Source organism: Heliconius melpomene, chromosome 20 (assembly GCF_056956725.1).
Source record: "Heliconius melpomene rosina isolate 202511_hmr_F chromosome 20, ASM5695672v1, whole genome shotgun sequence".
Taxonomy (NCBI): Eukaryota; Metazoa; Arthropoda; class Insecta; order Lepidoptera; family Nymphalidae; genus Heliconius; species Heliconius melpomene.
The window spans coordinates 11616687-11637770 of record NC_140408.1 but is presented as its reverse complement, the minus strand read 5'-3'; the positions used below and the strand labels follow the sequence as shown (position 1 = coordinate 11637770).

The 21084-nt window shown below is 30.4% G+C and overlaps 2 protein-coding genes and 1 non-coding gene across 5 annotated transcripts; 2 read left to right on the top strand and 1 right to left on the bottom strand.

Annotated features, from left to right (window-relative positions):
* Positions 1 to 1096: 1096 nt before the first annotated feature.
* Positions 1097 to 11916, top strand: FAM21 (Family with sequence similarity 21). 3 transcript variants are annotated; one of them, XM_085204899.1, is made up of 13 exons: positions 1097 to 1245; positions 2156 to 2261; positions 2769 to 2866; positions 3499 to 3583; positions 3878 to 4008; positions 4288 to 4376; positions 4653 to 4768; positions 5466 to 5582; positions 5827 to 5905; positions 6265 to 6455; positions 6558 to 6668; positions 7359 to 10218; positions 10737 to 11916. In XM_085204899.1, exons 2-13 carry the CDS (start codon positions 2166 to 2168, stop codon positions 10823 to 10825), a joined length of 4062 nt encoding a protein of 1353 aa, XP_085061025.1. In that variant the 5' UTR covers positions 1097 to 1245; positions 2156 to 2165; the 3' UTR covers positions 10826 to 11916. The 3 variants fall into 3 exon arrangements, with proteins under 3 accessions (XP_085061025.1, XP_085061026.1, XP_085061024.1); XM_085204900.1 differs by having other exon boundaries at positions 6262 to 6455; positions 11311 to 11916; XM_085204898.1 differs by having other exon boundaries at positions 6262 to 6455.
* Positions 11917 to 12898: 982 nt separating this feature from the next.
* Positions 12899 to 20844, top strand: Nnp-1 (Ribosomal RNA processing protein 1 homolog Nnp-1). Its single transcript, XM_085204901.1, has 11 exons — positions 12899 to 13198; positions 13428 to 13507; positions 14151 to 14300; positions 16098 to 16200; positions 16514 to 16605; positions 17198 to 17374; positions 17467 to 17576; positions 17974 to 18123; positions 18205 to 18368; positions 18724 to 18833; positions 19209 to 20844. Exons 1-11 carry the CDS (start codon positions 13000 to 13002, stop codon positions 19875 to 19877), a joined length of 2004 nt encoding a protein of 667 aa, XP_085061027.1. The 5' UTR covers positions 12899 to 12999; the 3' UTR covers positions 19878 to 20844.
* TRNAV-GAC (transfer RNA valine (anticodon GAC)) lies at positions 14847 to 14917 on the bottom strand. Its single transcript has one exon. It is a non-coding gene; the product is annotated as a tRNA-Val (tRNA).
* Positions 20845 to 21084: the final 240 nt, after the last annotated feature.

The following is a 21084-nucleotide window of genomic DNA, read 5'->3' as shown; positions in this document are numbered from 1 at the left end:
AATAACCGCCCAGTTTGAATCAGGCATCGCATGTTGGGTGACAAACAGACACTGCTGTATTGTGTCACGATTGTGTAATTATATGTTAAGACAATTCTTTCTTTCCGCCCAATCTGCGAAACATTGCGTTTTAGTTGGCGGAACTTAGCGCCGCGCTTTATCTTCTTACCAAAGTCAGATAATAAAAATAATTAAAGTTTCCTAAGTGTGTATCGAATCCACAACTATTGATTATAGTCAGACGCTATGCCACAGCACCAGTACGTATGCATGTTTATAATTATTATTAATGAAGAGCAAAAATAATGGTAAATTATTTAATGTTTAATAATCACAGGATGTTTACACGAGCCTCGTGTGAACGTCCTATTTATATATATTATTATATATTGTGTAGATAATAGAAAAAATATTGTGACGCATAAAATTATACTATGTTTTCTAGAACTAGCTCAGTATTTTGTACCTAACTTTATATATATATATAGATGCAACATCTAGACTAGTTTCACGCTGTATCATCTATGTATTCAGAGGGTACCAAGTGTTCAGACACCCTGTTCTCTATGAACTGCACAATTTTGAGACAGTCTTTTGAGTAACGCCCATATTTTTAAACTTTCTTATAACATTATTGTATTTATTGTTGTTAAAACATTGCATCAGGTTTGATAAACCCCACATTTTCGATAGACAGAAGAGATATATTTCTGAAATCGCGTGAATTCGCGTGGCTATTGTCATATAAAAAAAAACATCCTAATTTTAATAGAAGTATTGCTCTAGCTATTGGAAACTTTTACCATCTGGGACCCTCTCATAAAAACTCTGAAGTTTTCAACCCACTACATTGGGGTAGTGTCCAGTTAAAGAATTTAATTTAATATAATGTGTAATAATGGCGAAAATTAAAGATTCTAAATATATTTTTATTATTAGATGTAAAACATTTTTAATTCGATAAAATTAATAATTATTTGTAAAGTCGTATAATAATTTTAGTTAAAACAACGAAAAGAGGAAATAAAACATTACGTATAACGGAACTCTAAACGTCATGAGATTAAGTTTATTTATTTGACGTTTGCATTTGACATTTATTTGACAGTTATTGCAATGTATACTCGAGTAGGTATATCACGTCGCACTTTTTATTTTGATATAGAATTTTAAATTAGAAAGTTGAGCGTTATATTAATGATTATTCGGCAATTAGCTTTCATTTGTGCTATGTGAAGTGAATAGGCAAGTAACCGCATTTAAAAATATATATTTCTTATTATGGCTGTAAAAAACCTATTGTGTACAATGTTTTTTCTTCTAAAAAAACGCCCACTTATTTATTTATATTTTTGTATTTGTTGCTCACATTTTTTTTGATAATTTCAATATATATTGTAGCTTTTATTTACTGTTTGCTTAACAGGTTATAATTTTATCCTTCTAATTCTCTTTTTGGTATAATTTTAAAATAAAAATATTACTTTTATTTACTTTAAATTGATTTTCATCAAAACATTATTAAATAGATAATGTCATTGAAAATACTAGTAAAGTTAAACAGCGATTTATTTAAATGAATTTTCATGAATGCATCAAAAACCTGTTTTGTACTAGTAACCTAACTTTAAACTATAATTAACATTCTTACAGATATTTTTTTATATGTATCTAGAGAGATAATCATATATAATAAGTGGAGTAAGATAGTATAACTGTGAAAGATTATCATTGTGGTGCAGTGGGACAGTGTTTGCAAACACTATAGGTGCAGGTTCAATATCTACTTGACAAAATATTTAATTTATTCTCGTTCCCTTCTCTGGTAGAAGAAATGGGGCGATGAGTACCAACTCCTAACATGCAAATATCATATAGTAATAACATATAAATAACATAGTAATATATGTTTTATATTTTGTTATTGTCTCAAATAGTTCATGAAACCATTGTGGCATACTAAAACAGGGTATAAATAAATGAAATGGTTGTGATTTTGATACAAATTCTCTTCTACTTTCATATTCTCTACTCTCCTAAGGCAAAGTCTAACATTGGTTTATGACATTGAACTTACTGTGGTTTTACATGGAATTGGGCAGTAAGTGGAAATCTTTCTGCCATAAATTTGTTAAACTATTTAATTTTCTTCCAGGTATTTTATCATGGAGACTGACACTACATCACTCCGGAAAGCGGCACCTCAATGGTCGCTAGCCGGAGACAAACAGTTGCTTGGCATGTTAGAGAAAATACATCAGGTACCTAATACTATTTTAATGACATGCTGTGTGCATATACCAGGAACCTAGTAACCTTGTATATCACATACGGTCCAACTTTTGTGACATTGTGCTTGAGTGGTGAGACTAACACTTCACTTTGTCTCATAACTTAGGGGACAAAATAATTCCTTGAGTACGACTCAAACCCAGAACCATTGTATTCATGATATATGAGTCAGATATATTGCTGCCACGAAAGTCTGTTTAATTTATATGAGTGAAATATTTTTTTAGTGTGTGATAGAAATTAGAAACTTGCAGGTATCAGAGCATGATGTGTAATTGTTAAAGTAAAGTGTAGTTACTACTATAAGTGTACAAGAACAAAAATAGTTTATCAAAAAATTATAACAGTCAAAAATGTTGAATTTAAAAAAACTAGAAATTTCCTTAGTGTAGAATGATACCTTAAAAATGATAAAAAATAGAATAAAATATAGATTTTTGCTTCATGTACATACTATAAATATTTTTTTATTACAGACAATAGTATCAAAATGTCAAGATACAAATTCAAAACTGGATGCAATGGTCAATGCTTTAGACAATGCGAGTGTTGATCTGCAAAATGTAAATAATAAGTAAGTATTTGTTGTAGCTTTACGAATTTCCTCCATGTAATAGTGTTGAACAGTGAGAGGAACTAGTCTGCAATGGTCTCCTGCGAATCATTAGTCACTGAAGGAGACCGCGGATCGGGATCTTAAATCCGTCGCTAATGCAGACCCGCTCCTCCGCCGTAGTCTCGGGGGAAGGAGAAGGCAAATATTTAATTACTTTACTCTATTTTTCTTTTTATAAATTTTAAGATTTTTTTGTTTATAATATTATTATGTATTGAGGCCATCTTGGCGCAGCTCCTGACTATAACGCGAAGGTTGTGAGTTCGATTGTCATTCGAGGGGATAAATAGTGTTAATTCCTCTATATAGCAGGAAAAATAAAGCAAGTCTAGTGCTAATGCAGTGCATTTTCGAGACGACGAAACAAGGCATTGCGTATTGAGTGGTGGAATTCAATGCTGTGCTTTACCTTATTACCAGAACGAAGAAATGAAAATATGAAAAATTATAATTCCCCAAGTGAGGATCGAACCCTCAACATTCGCGTTTACAGTCACACGTTTGTGTCACTACGCCACGACGAAGGCCTGAATAAGTTTTAACTCTTTTTGATTCATTAAATGTCATATTTTATATTACATTTTTTTCAGATTTATGGCTCTAAGCAACAGTCAATTTGTTGAAAGCAGAGTGTATGATGATGATGTTGATGTTGCCATTGAAAATGTTACAAAGGTATTATCTTTATGCATATTTTTTTAGCTTCGTTAGTAATAGTCTTTTAGCTTCGCCTGCATCTCAATTCTTAATTCCTATATCCCTTCGTGTATATGTCACATTCTAAGTAAGCGCGGCGTTGTGCAAAACAAAACATGTAACAAAATGTAACATGTAGCATGTACATGTAACATGTAGCAAAAAAAGAACAGAGTGTCTTAACACTAAGTTCCTTCTGCCTATGCCAATGTGAAAGTGAAAAAAAAAACAACAAATAAATAGTAATTATTATGATATATAATTTATTTACAGCAAGAACAACCAAAACTACCAACAAACGAGGAAAAGGCGGAAATAATAAACAAAGCTTTACAAAAACTTGAATTAATGCATGAACCTTTAGAAATACTGGATAGTGATAGTTCTGACGATGAAGAGTCTAGGTAAGAGAATGTTAAGCGGCGAAACTTAACGCCGCGCATTAAGTTCTAAAAAATTAGTATGTTAAACTGTTATAAATATTAATAATGTTTTTATATTCGTTGTTTCCATATCTGAATCTTCTCATTTTTTTTCCCAAACGATTTACTTACTTACGTAAATCACATTGAGCTTGACATATTCTAATTGAATGTTTTTTTTTGTTATCATGAATAGTATAATATATTACTTATAGTATTTTTACCTGTATAATGTTAATTTACTTGTATTTTTTTTTTCAGTATGATATTAAAACCAAAAGGCGTCTACAGTCATCGTCCCTTACCTTATATTATAGGATCGTTTGCGTGGAAAAATAAATGGCATGCAGGTAAGTTAATATTTAAATATATATTTATTTGGCGCCACGTTGAGTTTCGCCACTCAATACGCAAAGTCTTGTAAATTGTGTTAACCCTAGGTTCCCTGTGTCTTTAAAGGTAAATGTGGGACACGCAGCGCTTTACCTTTTTATCAGAGTGGGGAAATGAAAATGTTAAATATTAATTCTCTTCAATGAGAATAGAACCCTCAACCGTCGTGTTTCCCCTGCGTCACGACGACCTCAAAAATATAAATAAAATGATGAATATAGAAAAAATTACAGGTCTCGTTCAGGAAGAAAGTGACAGTGACAGTTCAATATCAAAACATGAGGAAGCTGAAGAATATTCTGAATCTGAACCTGAAACTATTGACGTACAACCGACTAACCAACATACTGTGAGTAACTTAATATAAGAATTGTTGTTAGTATTAATTGGTACAGCAATTTCAATTTAGGATAAAGTGCGGCGTTGAGTGTTGCCACTTAATAGGTATTGGGATACAGCGTGAAGCTGATTTTAAAAAAGACATGGCCGTTTATTTCGCAATCAACAAAACAAACCATGAAACAAAATGGTGTCGTCTCCAGTACGTGACTTGAATGTGAAGTTGAAAGAGGTATGTAGAGACGGTAGCATTTGGTGCTCCGTTCTCTCTGACTACCGCGCTAGGGATAAAGCCTGAAGTTAAGTTAGTAAGTTAGTTATATCGCAAAAAAATATTTCTATGTCGCGTATTTCTACACTATAAAGGGAATCAAAATGAATAAGGTACTTCCGGTTGACCGAGAATAATGAAATTTGGCAACTAGACTACACATTTGTAGATAAATCCTAATAAATAATAGCCTTAGCCGTAGGGGGCAAAATTTTATATTAAAGCCAAGTTCAAGTGAAGTATCAGATGAAAAAATCTATATCTATCTGTTTAGCTTATATCTAGCTAAGCTGAGCTTGAATTTCAGAAAAATATCGAGACCTCCAATTTTTATAGAAAACCCTCGGTGGGCGAGCTCGACTCGCGCATGTTTTTTTCTTTTCCGTGTGTACATTTTGAAATTGTTAAAGATATTTTCTATATTTACTATCTGTAGATTTCGTCGTCGTCATCCCTACAATCGGAAATTTCTAAGGAACCTCAAATAATAAAGCAAAAGCCGGCAGATATAGCCGCGGAAATTTCTAGAAGATTGGGTGGGCCGCCATTGATGGTAACTACTTGAAATTAGTCTAACATTTATTTTGTTTTAAAAAAATCGTGTGAGGGTTGTCGTGGTGCAGTGGCACAGAGTGGGTTCGATTCCCATTGAGGGGAATAAATTATTAAAGGAGAAGTGATTAGCGTTTACCCGCTCTACTAATAAGACAAAGCGCTGCGTTGAGTTCTGCTACTCAACACAGAATGTCTCTGAAAACTCTCACAGAAAATTCTGGGGTTATTTTGTTTTTTTTCAGGCTCCAATACCTCACACTGTGCCTATAGAAGTGCCAGAACCTTCAAAAACAGTGTATAGAATAGAAAATCCAGCTCCAAGTAAGTTTATCTGTGTAATATAATCTTATAAATTTTGTAGCTTAGATAATAATTTATTTCACTTATTTTGTATTATGGGGTAGGCAGAGGGAACCTAAGGTGTTAAGACAATTTGTTCCCCGCTTTCCGCCGAATTTTCGAAAGATTGCGTGTTGAGTGGCTGAACTCAACATCACTCTTCGTCTTGTCACTAGAGCGAAGAAATGAAAATTTTAAATAATTTATACTCCCTCATGATAATCGAACCCACGACTGTCGCATTTTCAGTTACACGCTTGTGTCACTACGCCACAACGGCTTTTTACACTTAAAATACTGTCTATATTACTTATTAATAAACAGAAAATTTCTTTCAGCAGCAATCTTCCCAGACGAGCCTCCGCCCTTAGACAACGTGGAATCAGAATATTCCGACGACGACATATTTGCGGAATTACACAAAAAACCGCATCAAAATCGGCCCAACGAATACAAAAGTGATATAATGCAAGATTTGTTCGGTAATTCGGTGAAAGATGGAATTGTATCCCATACTCCCGTGGAAAATAAGGTAATTGCTCTTATATGGAATGGAGTGTCTTATACTAGATGCGCAGGCCTCAATGTTTCTATGTGCGGGATGCAGAATGAACCTATTTTTTTATATTTTTAGCCTACTTTAACTCTACCTGAAAATTCACCTTTACTCGATGATAGTGTACAATCAAAACTGGCACCGGGTCCTACAAAAGAAGTAACAACCGATAATGAAATTAATTCAAAGGTATTTTTTCTTTTTAAATTAAATTGGACCTAAATCTTTGTAAAGATAGGTATACCATTTAGTTTTTTAATTGCAATATCACTCTAAGTGTGATTTAAAACCGCAACAAATATCTGTCAATCAATAATGTAACAACGTCGTAAAAAAGAGTAATGTAATGGCGTAGGGACACAAGCGTTTGACTGTAAACGTGACACGTTGGCGCTTCGATTCCCACTCGATGAAAACAAATATTTAATATTTTTATTTCCTTGTTCTGGTAAAGAGGTAAACCGCGGCGTCGAATTCGGTGGAAAGTGGAAAACGGAAGCTTCTTATGGCAATGGAGTGAGAGTCAGAGTGTTAAAACTCTTCTGCCTACCCTGATAAGTTTAGGATAAAGCGTGTAAAGCGCTAAAAAAATTAAAAAAGAAATAAAGTTGAAAAAAAGCTAAAATCATTATAAAAAAAATCAATAAATCATGCTTTAAAAACATATAATATAATGATATAGTTATTTTAAATATTAAAATAAAAAGTAAAATTGAAATTTTCAAAATATACCATGATTGTTTGTCAATAATAACATATCGTTTTCCATTTATTCGTTCGTTGATAAAAAAAATATATATTTTTTTTCATGTAGTGATTTTTTCATTTTTCATTTACCCACAATATAAAAAACTTAAAAATAATATAACTATTTTTCAGAAGCCTGTAGGTGGCATTTCGTTATTCGGTTCAAATAAAGGAACAGAGAGCATCGGCGCCGACATATTAAAACGAAATCAACGTAAAATATCGAATTCAGAAGAAGAAAATGACGTCATCGAAGATAATGAACCAGAAAAAGGAACAGATAAAATAATACAACCTAATAGCAAAAAGATTATTGAAGATTTATTTGTCAAACCCGTTAAAAAGGATGACAAAAGTATTAGATTTAAGCAGCCGAATGTTAAATTAGTTCATAATGAACCTGCACCTGCACAAAAAACAAATAAACCCACAGATAAAATAGATTTATTCAGTGATAATATATTTGATGACATAGATGATATATTTACTACGAATGTTATGAAACCAAAAATCGACAAAAATGCTAAATCGATATTTGATGATGATGATCTTTTTTCAGAAATTGTTAAAAATCCTGAAAAATCTAGTAAAAAAGATATTAAGGGCATTTTTGATAATGATGATGATGATTTGTTTAGCGAAAACGATAGCCAACCAAAAGCTAGTGCTACTGTGATCAAAACATCTACAGATAAAAATAAAAAAGACAATGAAGAAGCAAAAATAGTAAAAAGTATATTTGATGATGACAGTGATGATGATTTATTTTCTGATATTAAAGACTTCAAAGCTAAACCAAAAATAGAAGATCATAATATAGAAACAAAAAGTTCTCTAAATGTTAATTCTAAATCAGTAATTAGTCAAAATTCAGAAAAAACAAATATTAAGGAGAATAATGATATATTATTTAGAAATAATGACATAGAAAGTGATATTTTAAATGTTAGTACAGATAAGAAAACTCAATCTGAACAATTTCTAAGTCCTAATTTATTTGATGCTGAGGACGATGAATTATTTAACACTTCGAAGCAAAATAATGAAAAAATAAGAGAAACTGAAAACACTACCAGTTCTAGAGACAATAATAATGGATTGTCAAATGAGAGTAAAGAAAATAATGATATTGGCGATAATTTCGACAATGAAAGTGAATTTAATGAACCACCAAGTTTTGAAACTAGAAATTTAGATAAAAATAAACAGAACGTAAATCCAGATAATATGTCATTTAAAGACGATATATTCAATCCGACACCTATTAGAGTGAACAATGAAAAAACTGAGCCGAATGTTAGTATAGAAAGAGACAAACAATCAAAAGAAAAAGATATTTTTCAAAATGATATGCTTAAAAATGAACCTACTGCTGAAATATTAACAAATATAAGTGTATCAGAAAGCAAAAAATCTGAAACAAAACCCGATGAAGACCCATTCAGTGATATTTTCACCGATTTACCACCAGTTTTTGAAAAACCAAGTGAACCGAAAAAGAGTAAAAACGTCAATGCGTTATTTGATGATGATTCAGATGACGAATCATTGTTCTTTAAGAAAGATGATGTCGTTAGTGATGAAAAACCTGATATAAACTTTGACAGTGACAGGTTTAGGATATTCCATGATGAACCGCCAGATATTGATGTGGATTTTTCACAAAAACCACTTAAAGTATCAAATGACAAAAACTATATTTTTAATAATAATAAAGAACAAAATGAAGACAAACCTGTAGAATATATACTACCTCAAAATTTAGATGTTATGTGTAATGATACTAAAAATAACATCAAATGTAATGATAATGCTAAAATATTGGAAGAGCTTAAAAATCAAGAAATTGATATACTAAAATTATTAGAAAACGTAAAAGCTGGCGAACAAAACAATGACAATGATAATTTAAAGAATAAAGTTTCTCAAATAGAAACTGAAACACATAAAAAAGATTTACAAACAAATGAAGAAATAATAGATTCTTCAGAGGAAATAGAAACTAAAAAACCCATAGGAAAGCTAAAGCCGATGGGTTTTAATATAAATGTTAACACTTTACTACCAGGTGCTTCACCTAAGAAATCTAAAATCAATGAAGAAACAGACGGGCAAAGTACATCGACACATAGTAATGAAGAATTAAACATTAGCAGTCCAATAAAAGATGTAACAATGGTAAAATCTGTCAGTTTTGGCGGTGATCCAGATGCAGGAGTTTTAGATAACAAATTGTCTAAAGAACGAGCTAAAATCCAAGTTAAACGACGTCCGTCAACACGAAGAGCTAGGCTTGAAGCTGTTAGAAAGTCTAGAGTAGATTTAGAATCTGATTCAACCGATAATTCAAGCTCTTTCGACGAACCTAGAAAAGTAAAACACGATACACTTAAAAAAAATAAGTCAGACGATATCAATACTAATTTAGAAAAAGATAAAAGTAAAAAAAATATTGATTTTGAAACTAATTTAACAGATATAGAAGTTAAAAGTGATACAATTCCAAAAAAAAATGAAAATGCAGCTAAAAAATCTGAAGTTAAATCAAAAGTCGTATATGTACTAAATGATGAAGACATATTTTCAACACCTACGAAAACAGATGTTAATAAACAAAACCCTAATCTAAATGTGTTAAGCATTGTAGATGATGATGATGATGAATTATTTAAAACTACTAACACTAAAACACAATCTAAAGAAGAAAAATCTAATGAAATAGAAGTAAACAGTAATATTGAAGCAAAAAATAAGAAAACAAATGTAAATAAAGCTAATACATCAATTTTTGGTGATTCCGATGACGATGAAGAACTATTTGGAAAGAAAAAAATAAATAAAGATAAGAAAGCGAGTATATTCGATTCGGATACAGATGATGATGTCAAATTATTCACAAATAAAAAAAAAATTGAGAAGAAAGAAATTAAAAAAGGTCCTCTGTTTGATGATGAATCGGATGATGATGATCTTTTTGGTGGAAAAACAAAAAGTAAGACTTGATCTTTTTTGAAAAGTTATTTTTTTATTAGATTCACACTACACCCCGCATATCGTAGCGTAGACAGGGGAACTTTGTGTTTACGTACCGCACAGTTTTCAAAACATTACCTATTAAGTGATGGAACTCCACGCTCCGCTTTGTCTTGTTACCTAGACTTTTTTCTTTTACTTCTTTTTCTTGAGTCGGAATCGAAGCCATAACCATCGCATTTACAGTCAGATGCTGCATCAAGACTGTTATTTAGGTTAAATTATCTAATTTAATTAAAATTATGTTATCTAGTTGAAATTATTGTTTGTTTAGTTTAATTAGTGGCTTTTAGATTTGCATGTTATCTTTTTCTGTTGTGATTTTTTCTTTTTAATTTAGTTTTGATGTTTCGACCTTCCGATCTTTTTTTAAATGTTTATTTGTACGAGTATACTGTAGTTTTTTATTTTGCCAGCATAAAATAGCTTTTTTTAATCTACTCATACTTATAAAAAAAAATCTATTCCTAAATACAGAAAGACAAACATCAAAACGTGAAATGAAAAAGTCAAATCAAGAAATTGTATTTGAACATCCATTATCTTATAAAGGAAATATAAGATGAATTATATATGAGATAGTTATTGGTTCGATTCTCACTTGGACAAATGTTGATAGTCCTATTTTTTAATTTAGCGAGAAAATATTTACGCCATCTTATATGTAGCAATCTGAAAATCTGAAAATTATGTGGACTGTGGAGAATGGAGTGACTTGACACTACTTTTCTCTGCCTACCCTGCTATATGTGGGATACAGTGTGAAGAAAGAGACTATAATAATTTACCAGTTACTATAATATTCTATAAATTTGTATACATATTAATATAAATTCTATAAAGAAAAAAAAATGCTTTAAAATTATTGTTCTTAATTTTTTGTGATATTTTTATTTTATCTTACTTAAATTATATCCTATATTACAAAATGTCAAATTAAGATAAGTACATTATAGTAGTCCAATTATTTACATCACAAAGTAACTAAACTCGTTAATGGTAGCTATGTTATTATAACTAATCGGTAAATAAACATATATTGTATTTTCAGGGAAAAAATAACATAAACATTGATAACATAAATAAATAACGACAGTGTCAACTGCCATCATGGTTCAAATTATAGTAAGATGGTCTAATATTTTTAATACCTATTGAAAAAATACACAAATAATTTTATTTTTACAACTGCTAACATTCTTTTAACATAAATAGTTAAATTTAATTATATTATTAAAGTGTACCTACGCCTTACACTTGGGCTTGTACACATACCTTTCTATTTATCAGTCCATGGTACTAAATAGTGCAGTTTGAAGTGTCACGACATGTTGTTCTCCATTGATACCTGGGTCACTTTTCAAATAATATTTAATACATCATAAGTATGTGCAATACAAATAATCATTCCATACATTGTAAATAATAGGTATAATTAAAAAATATATGTAATTATTATTATTTTATGAATTATTATCGTGTTTTAAAAATAATTATATTTACATTTTTTTTTATGATTAGATGGTAAAGGAAAAAAGAATTTATTAATGAATTTTTATTGTTATCTGTAAGTGATTAAATTGCAACTAAGTGCCTAATTACTTGATTTTGTTATTAAGTTTATAAATGTAATTTAATAAATGCTATTTGTTTATAATCATTGTTTTACTTTTCACTATTTTTCATCCATACTCCATGTACGTGAGGTGATATAGCCTCGATATCTAACACAAAAGCAATGTTTCAATTTATACCAGTAGTTTATCAAATGAGCGCGTTCAACTCAATTTTTTTTTTAAATATTAAGTAGTAACGTGCACCTAACCTGATGTGGCAGTACACTATATTTTTTACACTAAGTTAAAAATTATAATAAATAGAAATGAGTTCTTGAAATCCCAACATAACATATACTGAGGCAATAAATAACTAACTTAAAATTTAATTTATTTATTTAATTAAAGGTGCCAGTTTCTTTAAATATTTCAGATTAAATTACAAATTTATTTTACCATAGAAAAAAAATACTTTAAAAAACTTGATAATGAGTATGATTACGCGTTGCGTTTAATTTTATAAACGGAGGTCGCAAGTTCAAATCTTATGTGCACATCCTATATATTTTTTTTACATTGTAAACAAATATACTATTTCAAATAATAGTATCCATCAATCTTTTGAAATAGCTGTTTTACATCTCGTTTGTATGGAAATACTAAGAATATGTGACATTTTAACTTTAAAGATATATTAAACACAAGTAGTAAGTATAGATGAAATTATACTATTATGGTTATTTGCTTTCTGTGACAGTATAATTATTATGTAGTTTAGCAAAGTAAAATCTAATATATGAATTCATTTTTAACAGAATGAATTAAATATAGCATTTTATTAAAATGCAGTAGTTCTGTGTCTTGTGCTCACCCAAAATTTTTTACAAATAAAAAATAAAACCTGAAATTAAAGTAAAATAATTTTCTCCTCCTGCCTCCCCTGGAACATATTTTTAGATAGGTCCACGTGTACGAGGTTTAATTATTATATCTTGATTTCAGGAATCAAAAAATTTATTATATTTTTGTTAAATCAGTGGTGGCTGATAGGCCACTGCCCATCACTAAATCACTAATGTCATTGTGAAATGTGACTGTCACATTCGACAAGTGTCAAGCGTGGACACCACGATTTATCGACATACGGACACCTTATTTATTTTTTATTATATAAATAAATAACCATGAAACTACCAGATAAGAAGAAAACTAAAAAACAAAAAACCAAGAAGCCGATAGAAAAGCCCAAAAAGGAAAAAGTATTAGTTGTAGCGCAAGAATTTAAATTTGCGCGTTTACTGTCTGGTAACGAAAAGAAAACCAGAGATCGTGTTCTAAAAACATTTAAGAAATGGTTGACGAACTGTTTTGAGAAAGGATACGGTGAATATTATTTAGTTTTTATACAAAAAAACACATTCTGTTATTTTATCAATAACATGTGTTGATTTTAACATAACCTAAAAATAAAAACAAATGATAGTATTTCATTTTCTAGTCGCATTTTATAGATTAAAAACCATTTAAAATACATAAAAATACTTTTTATTAATTAATTTATTAAGTATTGTCTATTATATTGTATTTATGTTCAATTTTGTTATATTTATAGAGTTTAAAGAAGATGATTTTATAAGAGTGTGGAAAGGACTGTTCTATGCTGTGTGGATGTCAGATAAGCCATTAGTTCAGGTAACAAAAAATAATTATTTATTTATTGAAATAAACTTGAAACTTTTAGATATCTTTTTTTTATCTGCTTAATATCTTATATCTTTATCTGCTTAATATCTGAATATTAATATTTGCAATATAATCGAAATATTACATTTTAAAATAAAACTGTTTTTCACTAGGTCTATGATATGTTATCTACTATGCTGCAGTCTATTATATACTACTATTACTACTATATTTTAGAAAAATTTCTTAAATTTATCATTGAATACCAAAATATACAAAATTAATTAAGTAACAAAACCATAGATGCTATAAAAAGATTATTAAAAACAATTTGTTTCAAGATATTAAAAATTAACATATTTTTTATTTTTTTTATAATAAAATAATGTTTTAGTTTTAGAATAAAACTAACAATCATTTATTAATTTTCAATTTATGATCATATGAGTATAATTTTATAAAATAATATTTATCAAGAAAAACTCATTTTATACTTTTTTTAAGTGTTAAACACACACTAAGTTAAGGAAAATTTTTAGAAATATATGAAACTTTTCTCATATACTGCATAAGAAATTTGATATTGCTTGATAATTCACACAGCTAAGTTTTATTCTTTCCAAATGTTACTAATATCTTATTGATTTTGCAGGAAGATCTGTGTGAGAGTATATCGGAGATCCTAGACCTGTTCCCTTCTGATCAAATAAAGTATGCAATAATGATGAGCAAAGCTGGGTTCAAAGTTTTAGCGACAGAGTGGTATGGTATAGATCAACATAGAATGGATAAATTTCTTATGGTTTGTATATAATTTGTTTATATTTCACAACTAGCGACCCTCTTGCGGCTTCGCCCGCTTTTACTACTGGATTATTCATATAATGTATATTTGCAAAGCACTTAAGATACTGTGAAAATTAATTAAACCCTGATGCAACCCGCATTTTCATAGTTTCAATAAGGATTTTCCAATTGTTTTACACAGCAAGGATTTTTAAGTAGGTACCGTAATTTTAAATCTGTGCTACTAATCTTTTCAACTACTTATTAAAATATATTTAAATGACTATTTTTAGATAGTTAAATGACTATTTTTAAACGGATGAAATTATAAACAAAAATCTACCTACTAATAACTACTACAAAAAATATGAAACCAAATATATCGCGCTGAAATAATACATTCAACTCCAATTATCCAATACGTGCAAACGCATCTAAATCTTCGTTGCTATAGAGGTAGGCGGGTTTTTTTTTTCGAGCTTGTGGTTAATGCTGAAGAGGGTATTCTGTCCCTGGTGAAAAGCAAGCACTACGTGGCTGCGGTGAGGAAAATTAAATAGAATGCATCGGCCGGGAATCGAACCCGGGCCGCCCGCGTGTCAGGCGAGCATTCTACCACTGAACCACCGATGCGAGTAAGGCAGGCGGACGCGGCGGACGCATGGCGAGTGGCGAGCCGTTTCGCAGCAAGGATTTTTTGATATTGTAACAACTTCTAAAGTACTTATTAAAATGAAAAACAGTAAAAGACAGTTTTGATCTACATTAAATGGCCAACGTAACTAATATACTTATTTATATGCTGAGAGTAAGGGATAAGTAAAACTTGAGTCGATACAGATGAGGTGTCAACGGCGGGATGTGTCAACAATTAAATGCGTTTTTCTGTAAAACTATTCGCAATTTCGATTTCGAATAGTGTAAAAAGCAAATTTTATCTTCGTTTAACGTAGAAAAATAATAAAGTATTTTAAAGGATAAGGATTAATACCATTATGGAAAAATATGACTCACAATAAAAAATATATTGAAATTATTATTTTTAGACAGAAAAATGATCACTACACGTTATTCTTAAAAGATACGAATATGCCGTCGCGGACTTTTTTGTAGATTTTATTAAGAGGAATAATACTCCAGTACATTTTTTCATGTAGTACTTACCATTAAAGCAGCGCATGCGTGAAAGTGTCTCAACGGGTAGGACTTTATACACATTTATCGTATTTATGTTAATTTACATAAGAATGTACAAATAATAAACTATATATAAACCTTCTATGAAAAGTACTCGACCTAATGGTGAAAACCGCAACAAAATCCGTTGGGTGGTTTTGGAGAAGAAGAGTTAGAAACAACAGACAGACACGAAAAGCGACTTTGTTTTATAAGATATAGGATATCTAATTTTATATAGGTGCCGTTTGTTTTCTTTCTTGCCATTTTTATTAAATTGTTTGGCTGCACATGTAATGACTGTTTTCAATCTTTATTTTGAGGTTTTGTTTCCATTCACCATACAGTCACTAACTAACGGAGATAAAGGACACAAGAGTTTTAACACTAGCTCCTCTCAACATACTCTGCTTGCAAACATTACATTAAGCAAAAAATGATAGTGATAATAGTCTTTATGCAAAGATATAGATAGATGTATAAAAAGTTCAATAAAAAAGTGTATTGTTAATCAACTCTTTAATGCACATGTCACAGGATTGACCCTACACCACACAGAAAATAAAGTTAAAGTTATTTGAGTATTAATTTTTATTTAATTTATATTTTCATAATATTTATATATAAATGTTTTCAGCTTGTCCGTCGCTATCTGAGAGGTAGCTTCCGCTGTCTATTAAGATGTAAATGGAGTTTGGACAGTTGCAAACAGTTTGCTGATATGCTCTCTTCAAAAGATGGTGAGATTGTCCTTTTTGATATGAAATTGATTATCTTTGATAAGGTTTTAGTGATAGGAATTGTCATCTAATAAGAAAGTGCTTTATTTTTGCTAGTATTATTGAATTTCTATTCTAGTTTTGATTTTCTTGTATTAGTTAATAGCTATAATATTTTTAATATGTTTTTCCATACTAAAAAAAAGGAAAATATCTAAGAAATGAAGCATATAAACTTGGCAGAATATGAACCGGGAGCTCTTTATTTCATTTTGAATTTATTATTTAATTAAATAAAGTTAATTAATACTTTTTCAATTTTTCTTTCCTTCAGGTATTTTAGCGGTAGAAACACCACAATATGCTCGTAACTCCACATCCATGGTGTTACACATCATTGATTGTTACTTAGAAGAACTATCTAAGGTACATATAGATGATAGAACCTAATTAATACACCCTGCTCTCCATTCTATGCATATTTGAGGATTTTGTTACTAGGTCAAGAAAGTATAATATATTGTAAAATAACTTTTTTCAAAATGTAATTTTAATTTATAACTATAGTCTAATGAGGCAAAGCTCGGCGTTGGGTTCCGTCACTCAACTCGCAATGCCTCCAGAATGAATCCTCACTAAAAATCACATTTTGATTGTTTAATAAAATAATGCATTCTTTTAAAATAACTTATTGTTCGCTTTATTGCCAGAGGAAGAAGATGAAAATTGTTTATTCTACAAAATAATTGATTCTACATAAAATTTTATGGTATTTAAATTTAATTGGACACTTATGTTTCTATGATATATTCTTCATTTATACATGGTTTCAATTCTGGTAACAATTCTGTTATTTATACATGGTGTTAACATATTCTTTATTCTATTATTATTTAATGAATTAATTTTGAAAGCCCTGTATAATATAGAAATTGTTTACAATGAATAAAAACAATGTTGTACATTTCCTACAGCTTAGTTAAAATAGAATAAGAAAATATATACATTATATTTCCAGGTATCAAAAGGACAAATTCCCGAAGCAAGTGTCACAGCTCTCCTCTTTCCGTTTTCCCAGCAAGTGTGCCTCGGCAACTCCATAACAAGTATATGTTCTCGGAGACTTCTAACTGAACTTGTGAGACAGAGTGATCTGGGATTAGAATACGATAGTGTCACTAAAGTTTGGCAGACTGTGAGTTGGGCCACTGAGAACTTTTTGGTCACTAATTATTTTTTTATAAAAAAGAATTTAAATAATAATAAAAGTAATATAATTTCTTTCAGATGGGCTGTCCTCCTGGTGGTCCAGATGCATTACAACAAATATCTGATGATGATGACGAAGATGATGACAATAATAGAAATAATGATGATGTTGTTGATGCAGAGATCGGGTATAATGATTATATATAATAATATGGTTTAATTAATGACAGACATTCCTAGGTAGTGAGATTTGTGTGTTAGATAAGAGTAATGTGGAAATACTAATATGATTTATTTTGTCGCAAAAATAAAATAAAATGTTGATTAAAGTTACATAATTATTTCTTTTAGCTTCATATTGTACCTGGGATATGGTATGGTAGGCAAAGGGAACTTAGTGTTAGGACACTCAATTTCTAACATTCTGCCCAATTTTGAAACATTGCCTGTAGTGTTAGCACAAAAGAAAATTAATTCATTCTCCCCCTCACAGGAATTGAACACAGTCAGACGCGAACTCACTGCGATCCGAGCCCGACTTTATATATTTTTAACTTTAGCTATCCAATTATTTCCCTTCCACAGTTTTGAACCCCTGGACCCTCGAGCCGGTCGGGTAGACGTATCTCTCCACCCTCTGCCCGTACCCGCTGAGTTACTAGCAGCACAGTTACAAAGCCTCCTCAGTAGTGCCTCCTCAAAGGCTTACAAACGGGGGAGAGTTTGTTTGCAACGGTAAGTGAAGAAGTGGGTCACTGAGGTTGTCTTGGATTTTTTGTTAGAAAAAAATACAAGATTTTAAATATTTTTTTCCAGTTTCCAAGAGCTGTCACAAAACAAATATCCATTGAAAGTGCCTGAAGAGGATATACAAGGCCTGGAATCAGATCTCGACCCCTCCGAGCCAATGAAGGCCGCCTCCAGACTTAGTAAATTAGAGAAGAACCTGGTGAATAAGTCTGATGAATTAGCTTTGAGAGGTATGTAGGTTCTTTTCATATATATTTCTTTTTTTTAATTCACTATGACGTTTGAAAAATCTTCTTTCTATAAATTATTTTAAATTAATATATTTTTTTTAAATTTCATTAATTTAATATTGTGAAAGGGAACATGCATAAAATTCTTGATGTGTGTCAAATATATTTTTTTCGAATCTTTATTATTGTCACATTACAACGACACGGTATTTTCTTCTTCTTCTTTAGCTAATGCTACAGCAACCTTACTACAAATTAAATTACTAAGCCTGTTTGCTAATATTAGCATGACTGAGTTTTACACCTCTGTTTAGAAATATATCTTATTATTAATTCTACTTTTTAAATTTTACAGGTCTAAGTAGAAAACATCGTAAGAGGCTCCTCGCCAAAACACGCGCTGGAGTCAGTATTGTAGAAGAATCTGACATTACTGACAATACTGACAGTATTGACAATGCTACAGTAAGTAACAAAAATTTTTTATACAAAAGTTCAGTACGATCGATGAGTCCGGGCCGCCGTGTAGTTAACCTTTCTGAACTTTTGCTCATTGACGTCGATATTGGCCTCGTGAAGAGGTAAAGTAAGAAAAATCCTAAAATAAAATCTGCGCAGCCTTAGTGTAGAACTAAGCCGACCGTGGAGCTAAAAAAATGCTTAGTTACTTATATTTCATTTTTTGAGTAAATGAGAAAAACAAAATTATAATATTAATTTTACGGTTTTATGGGTGGGATTTAGAAAAAAATTGTGAACATTAAATTCATAAATTAAGTTGTTAAAGCTTAATTCAAACACGCATTTTTTGTTTATATCAATTCTTTTTCATTATTACAGAATGGCGACTGGAAAGTAGAAACAACAAAAGATAACAAAAATAAAACAAACAGCAACAGAGATAAAGAAAAGAAAAATAGAAAACGGAAAGCACAGAAAGATAAGGGAGAACTTAACATTAAGAAACCTAAAATTAATGAAAATTGCCAAAATAAAGTTATAAAAAATAAGAAAAATAAATTAGAAAACAATAATAAGATAAAAGAAATTAATGTTAAAACTAAAGTACTTCAAAATAATGTTAATAAGAATAAAAATATTTTACATCAAAGTAAAAAATCTAACAATAAGTCTCAAGATGAATCCAAGGATTCTAATAAACAAAAACAAAAAAATAAAGAAAAGACAGTTAATAAAGATACAAAACCAAAATTAGTAGTAAATAAAGTGAAAAATTTTCAAAAACAAATAGATTTAAAAAAAGGTAATACAAAAAAATGCCTAGACACGCCTAAAAAAGTGCAATTTGTGCTGACGAACAATAGTAGCCAAGAAACGGTTGACTATTACAAAAGCGTGAGACAAAGTCCAAATATTCCGTTCGACGGTAACAAGAAACCGTGCAAGACGAATTTGAAGCCGTCGACTCCGTCTCCCATCAACCCATTCTTTAAGAAGAAATTGAGAATGAAGAATAATGTTTTATCACTTAATTACGTGAAATCGTGAAATTTCAAGATTTAGAGTTTGGAGGTGTTTTTTTAAGAGTTAGATCTAAGTTTGGGACTTTTTACGTAAATCTCAAGATCCAAAAATATATCTCAAGATAAGCAAATAAAAAGAAAAATATTCCTTTCGACGCCAATAAGAAAGCCGTCGTCGACCTGTTCTTTAAGAAGAAATTGAGAATGATAAAATTGTTTTGTCACTACTATTAGTGACTTTTTGGTGTGTGATTGTGACTCTTTAAGAAAATCATCAACTAAAAAGCAATTTATAATTGAGTAATCAAATTTTTCGTATGTATTTGTTAAAATTTGTTTTGTGATTTGTAAAGAAACAATTTTTTTAACATTATATTTTGTTATGTTAAGAAATTGGTTTTTTTTTACCTTCACGCTGTATTCCGTATTTAGCAGAATAGGTAGAGGGTACCTGGGAAAATAGTGTTAAGAAACTGTGTTCCCATTAGGACACATTAGTATTCCCAACTTCCTTTTCTGACTGAGTGGCGGTACTCAACACTAGGCTGTACCTGTGCGAGGAAATGAAAAGGTATATACATATTATTTAATTTTTCTCAAATAGCCCCTTGCGCCACGACGGCATGGACGTAATTTGGGGGAAGCAGGGTGGGCCGTGCCTACCCCAGAAATTAAAATACAAAAATATGGCAGGCTAGACAGAAAATTGAGTTTTAAGTATTCTGTTCCTCACGCACTGTTTTCGAAACATAAGCTATGTTTCCAAGAAGTTTGTGCAGTTAAGTGGCGAAACTAAACGCGACGTTTACCTTCATTTTCATTCTAACAAGTAGGAACTGAATCCACAACGGTCGCGTTTAATCTCACGGCTTATGATTGTTGGATATAATGAAACTGTTAAACAATTACGTTATTTGATTGTAATTTAAAGTATTTGTGAAAATAATGTGGATATTTCTTTTGTGTTTTCAATAAATAAAGGTTATTATCAAAATATCATGTTTTTCTTTTATTAAATTGATTAAAAAAGTAGCATGAAATTAATAGAATTTTTATTTACCAATTCAGACTATTTATTATTTGATAGTTGTTATAGTTGTTTTTTTATTTTATTATTTGATAGTTTGGTTTTTTAAAAAAAAAATGTTGTTCAAAAGTGATCTTTACATCTATATTAGATGTGTATTGCGTGGCAGAACTCAACGCCGCACTTTGCCTCGACACCAGAGCGA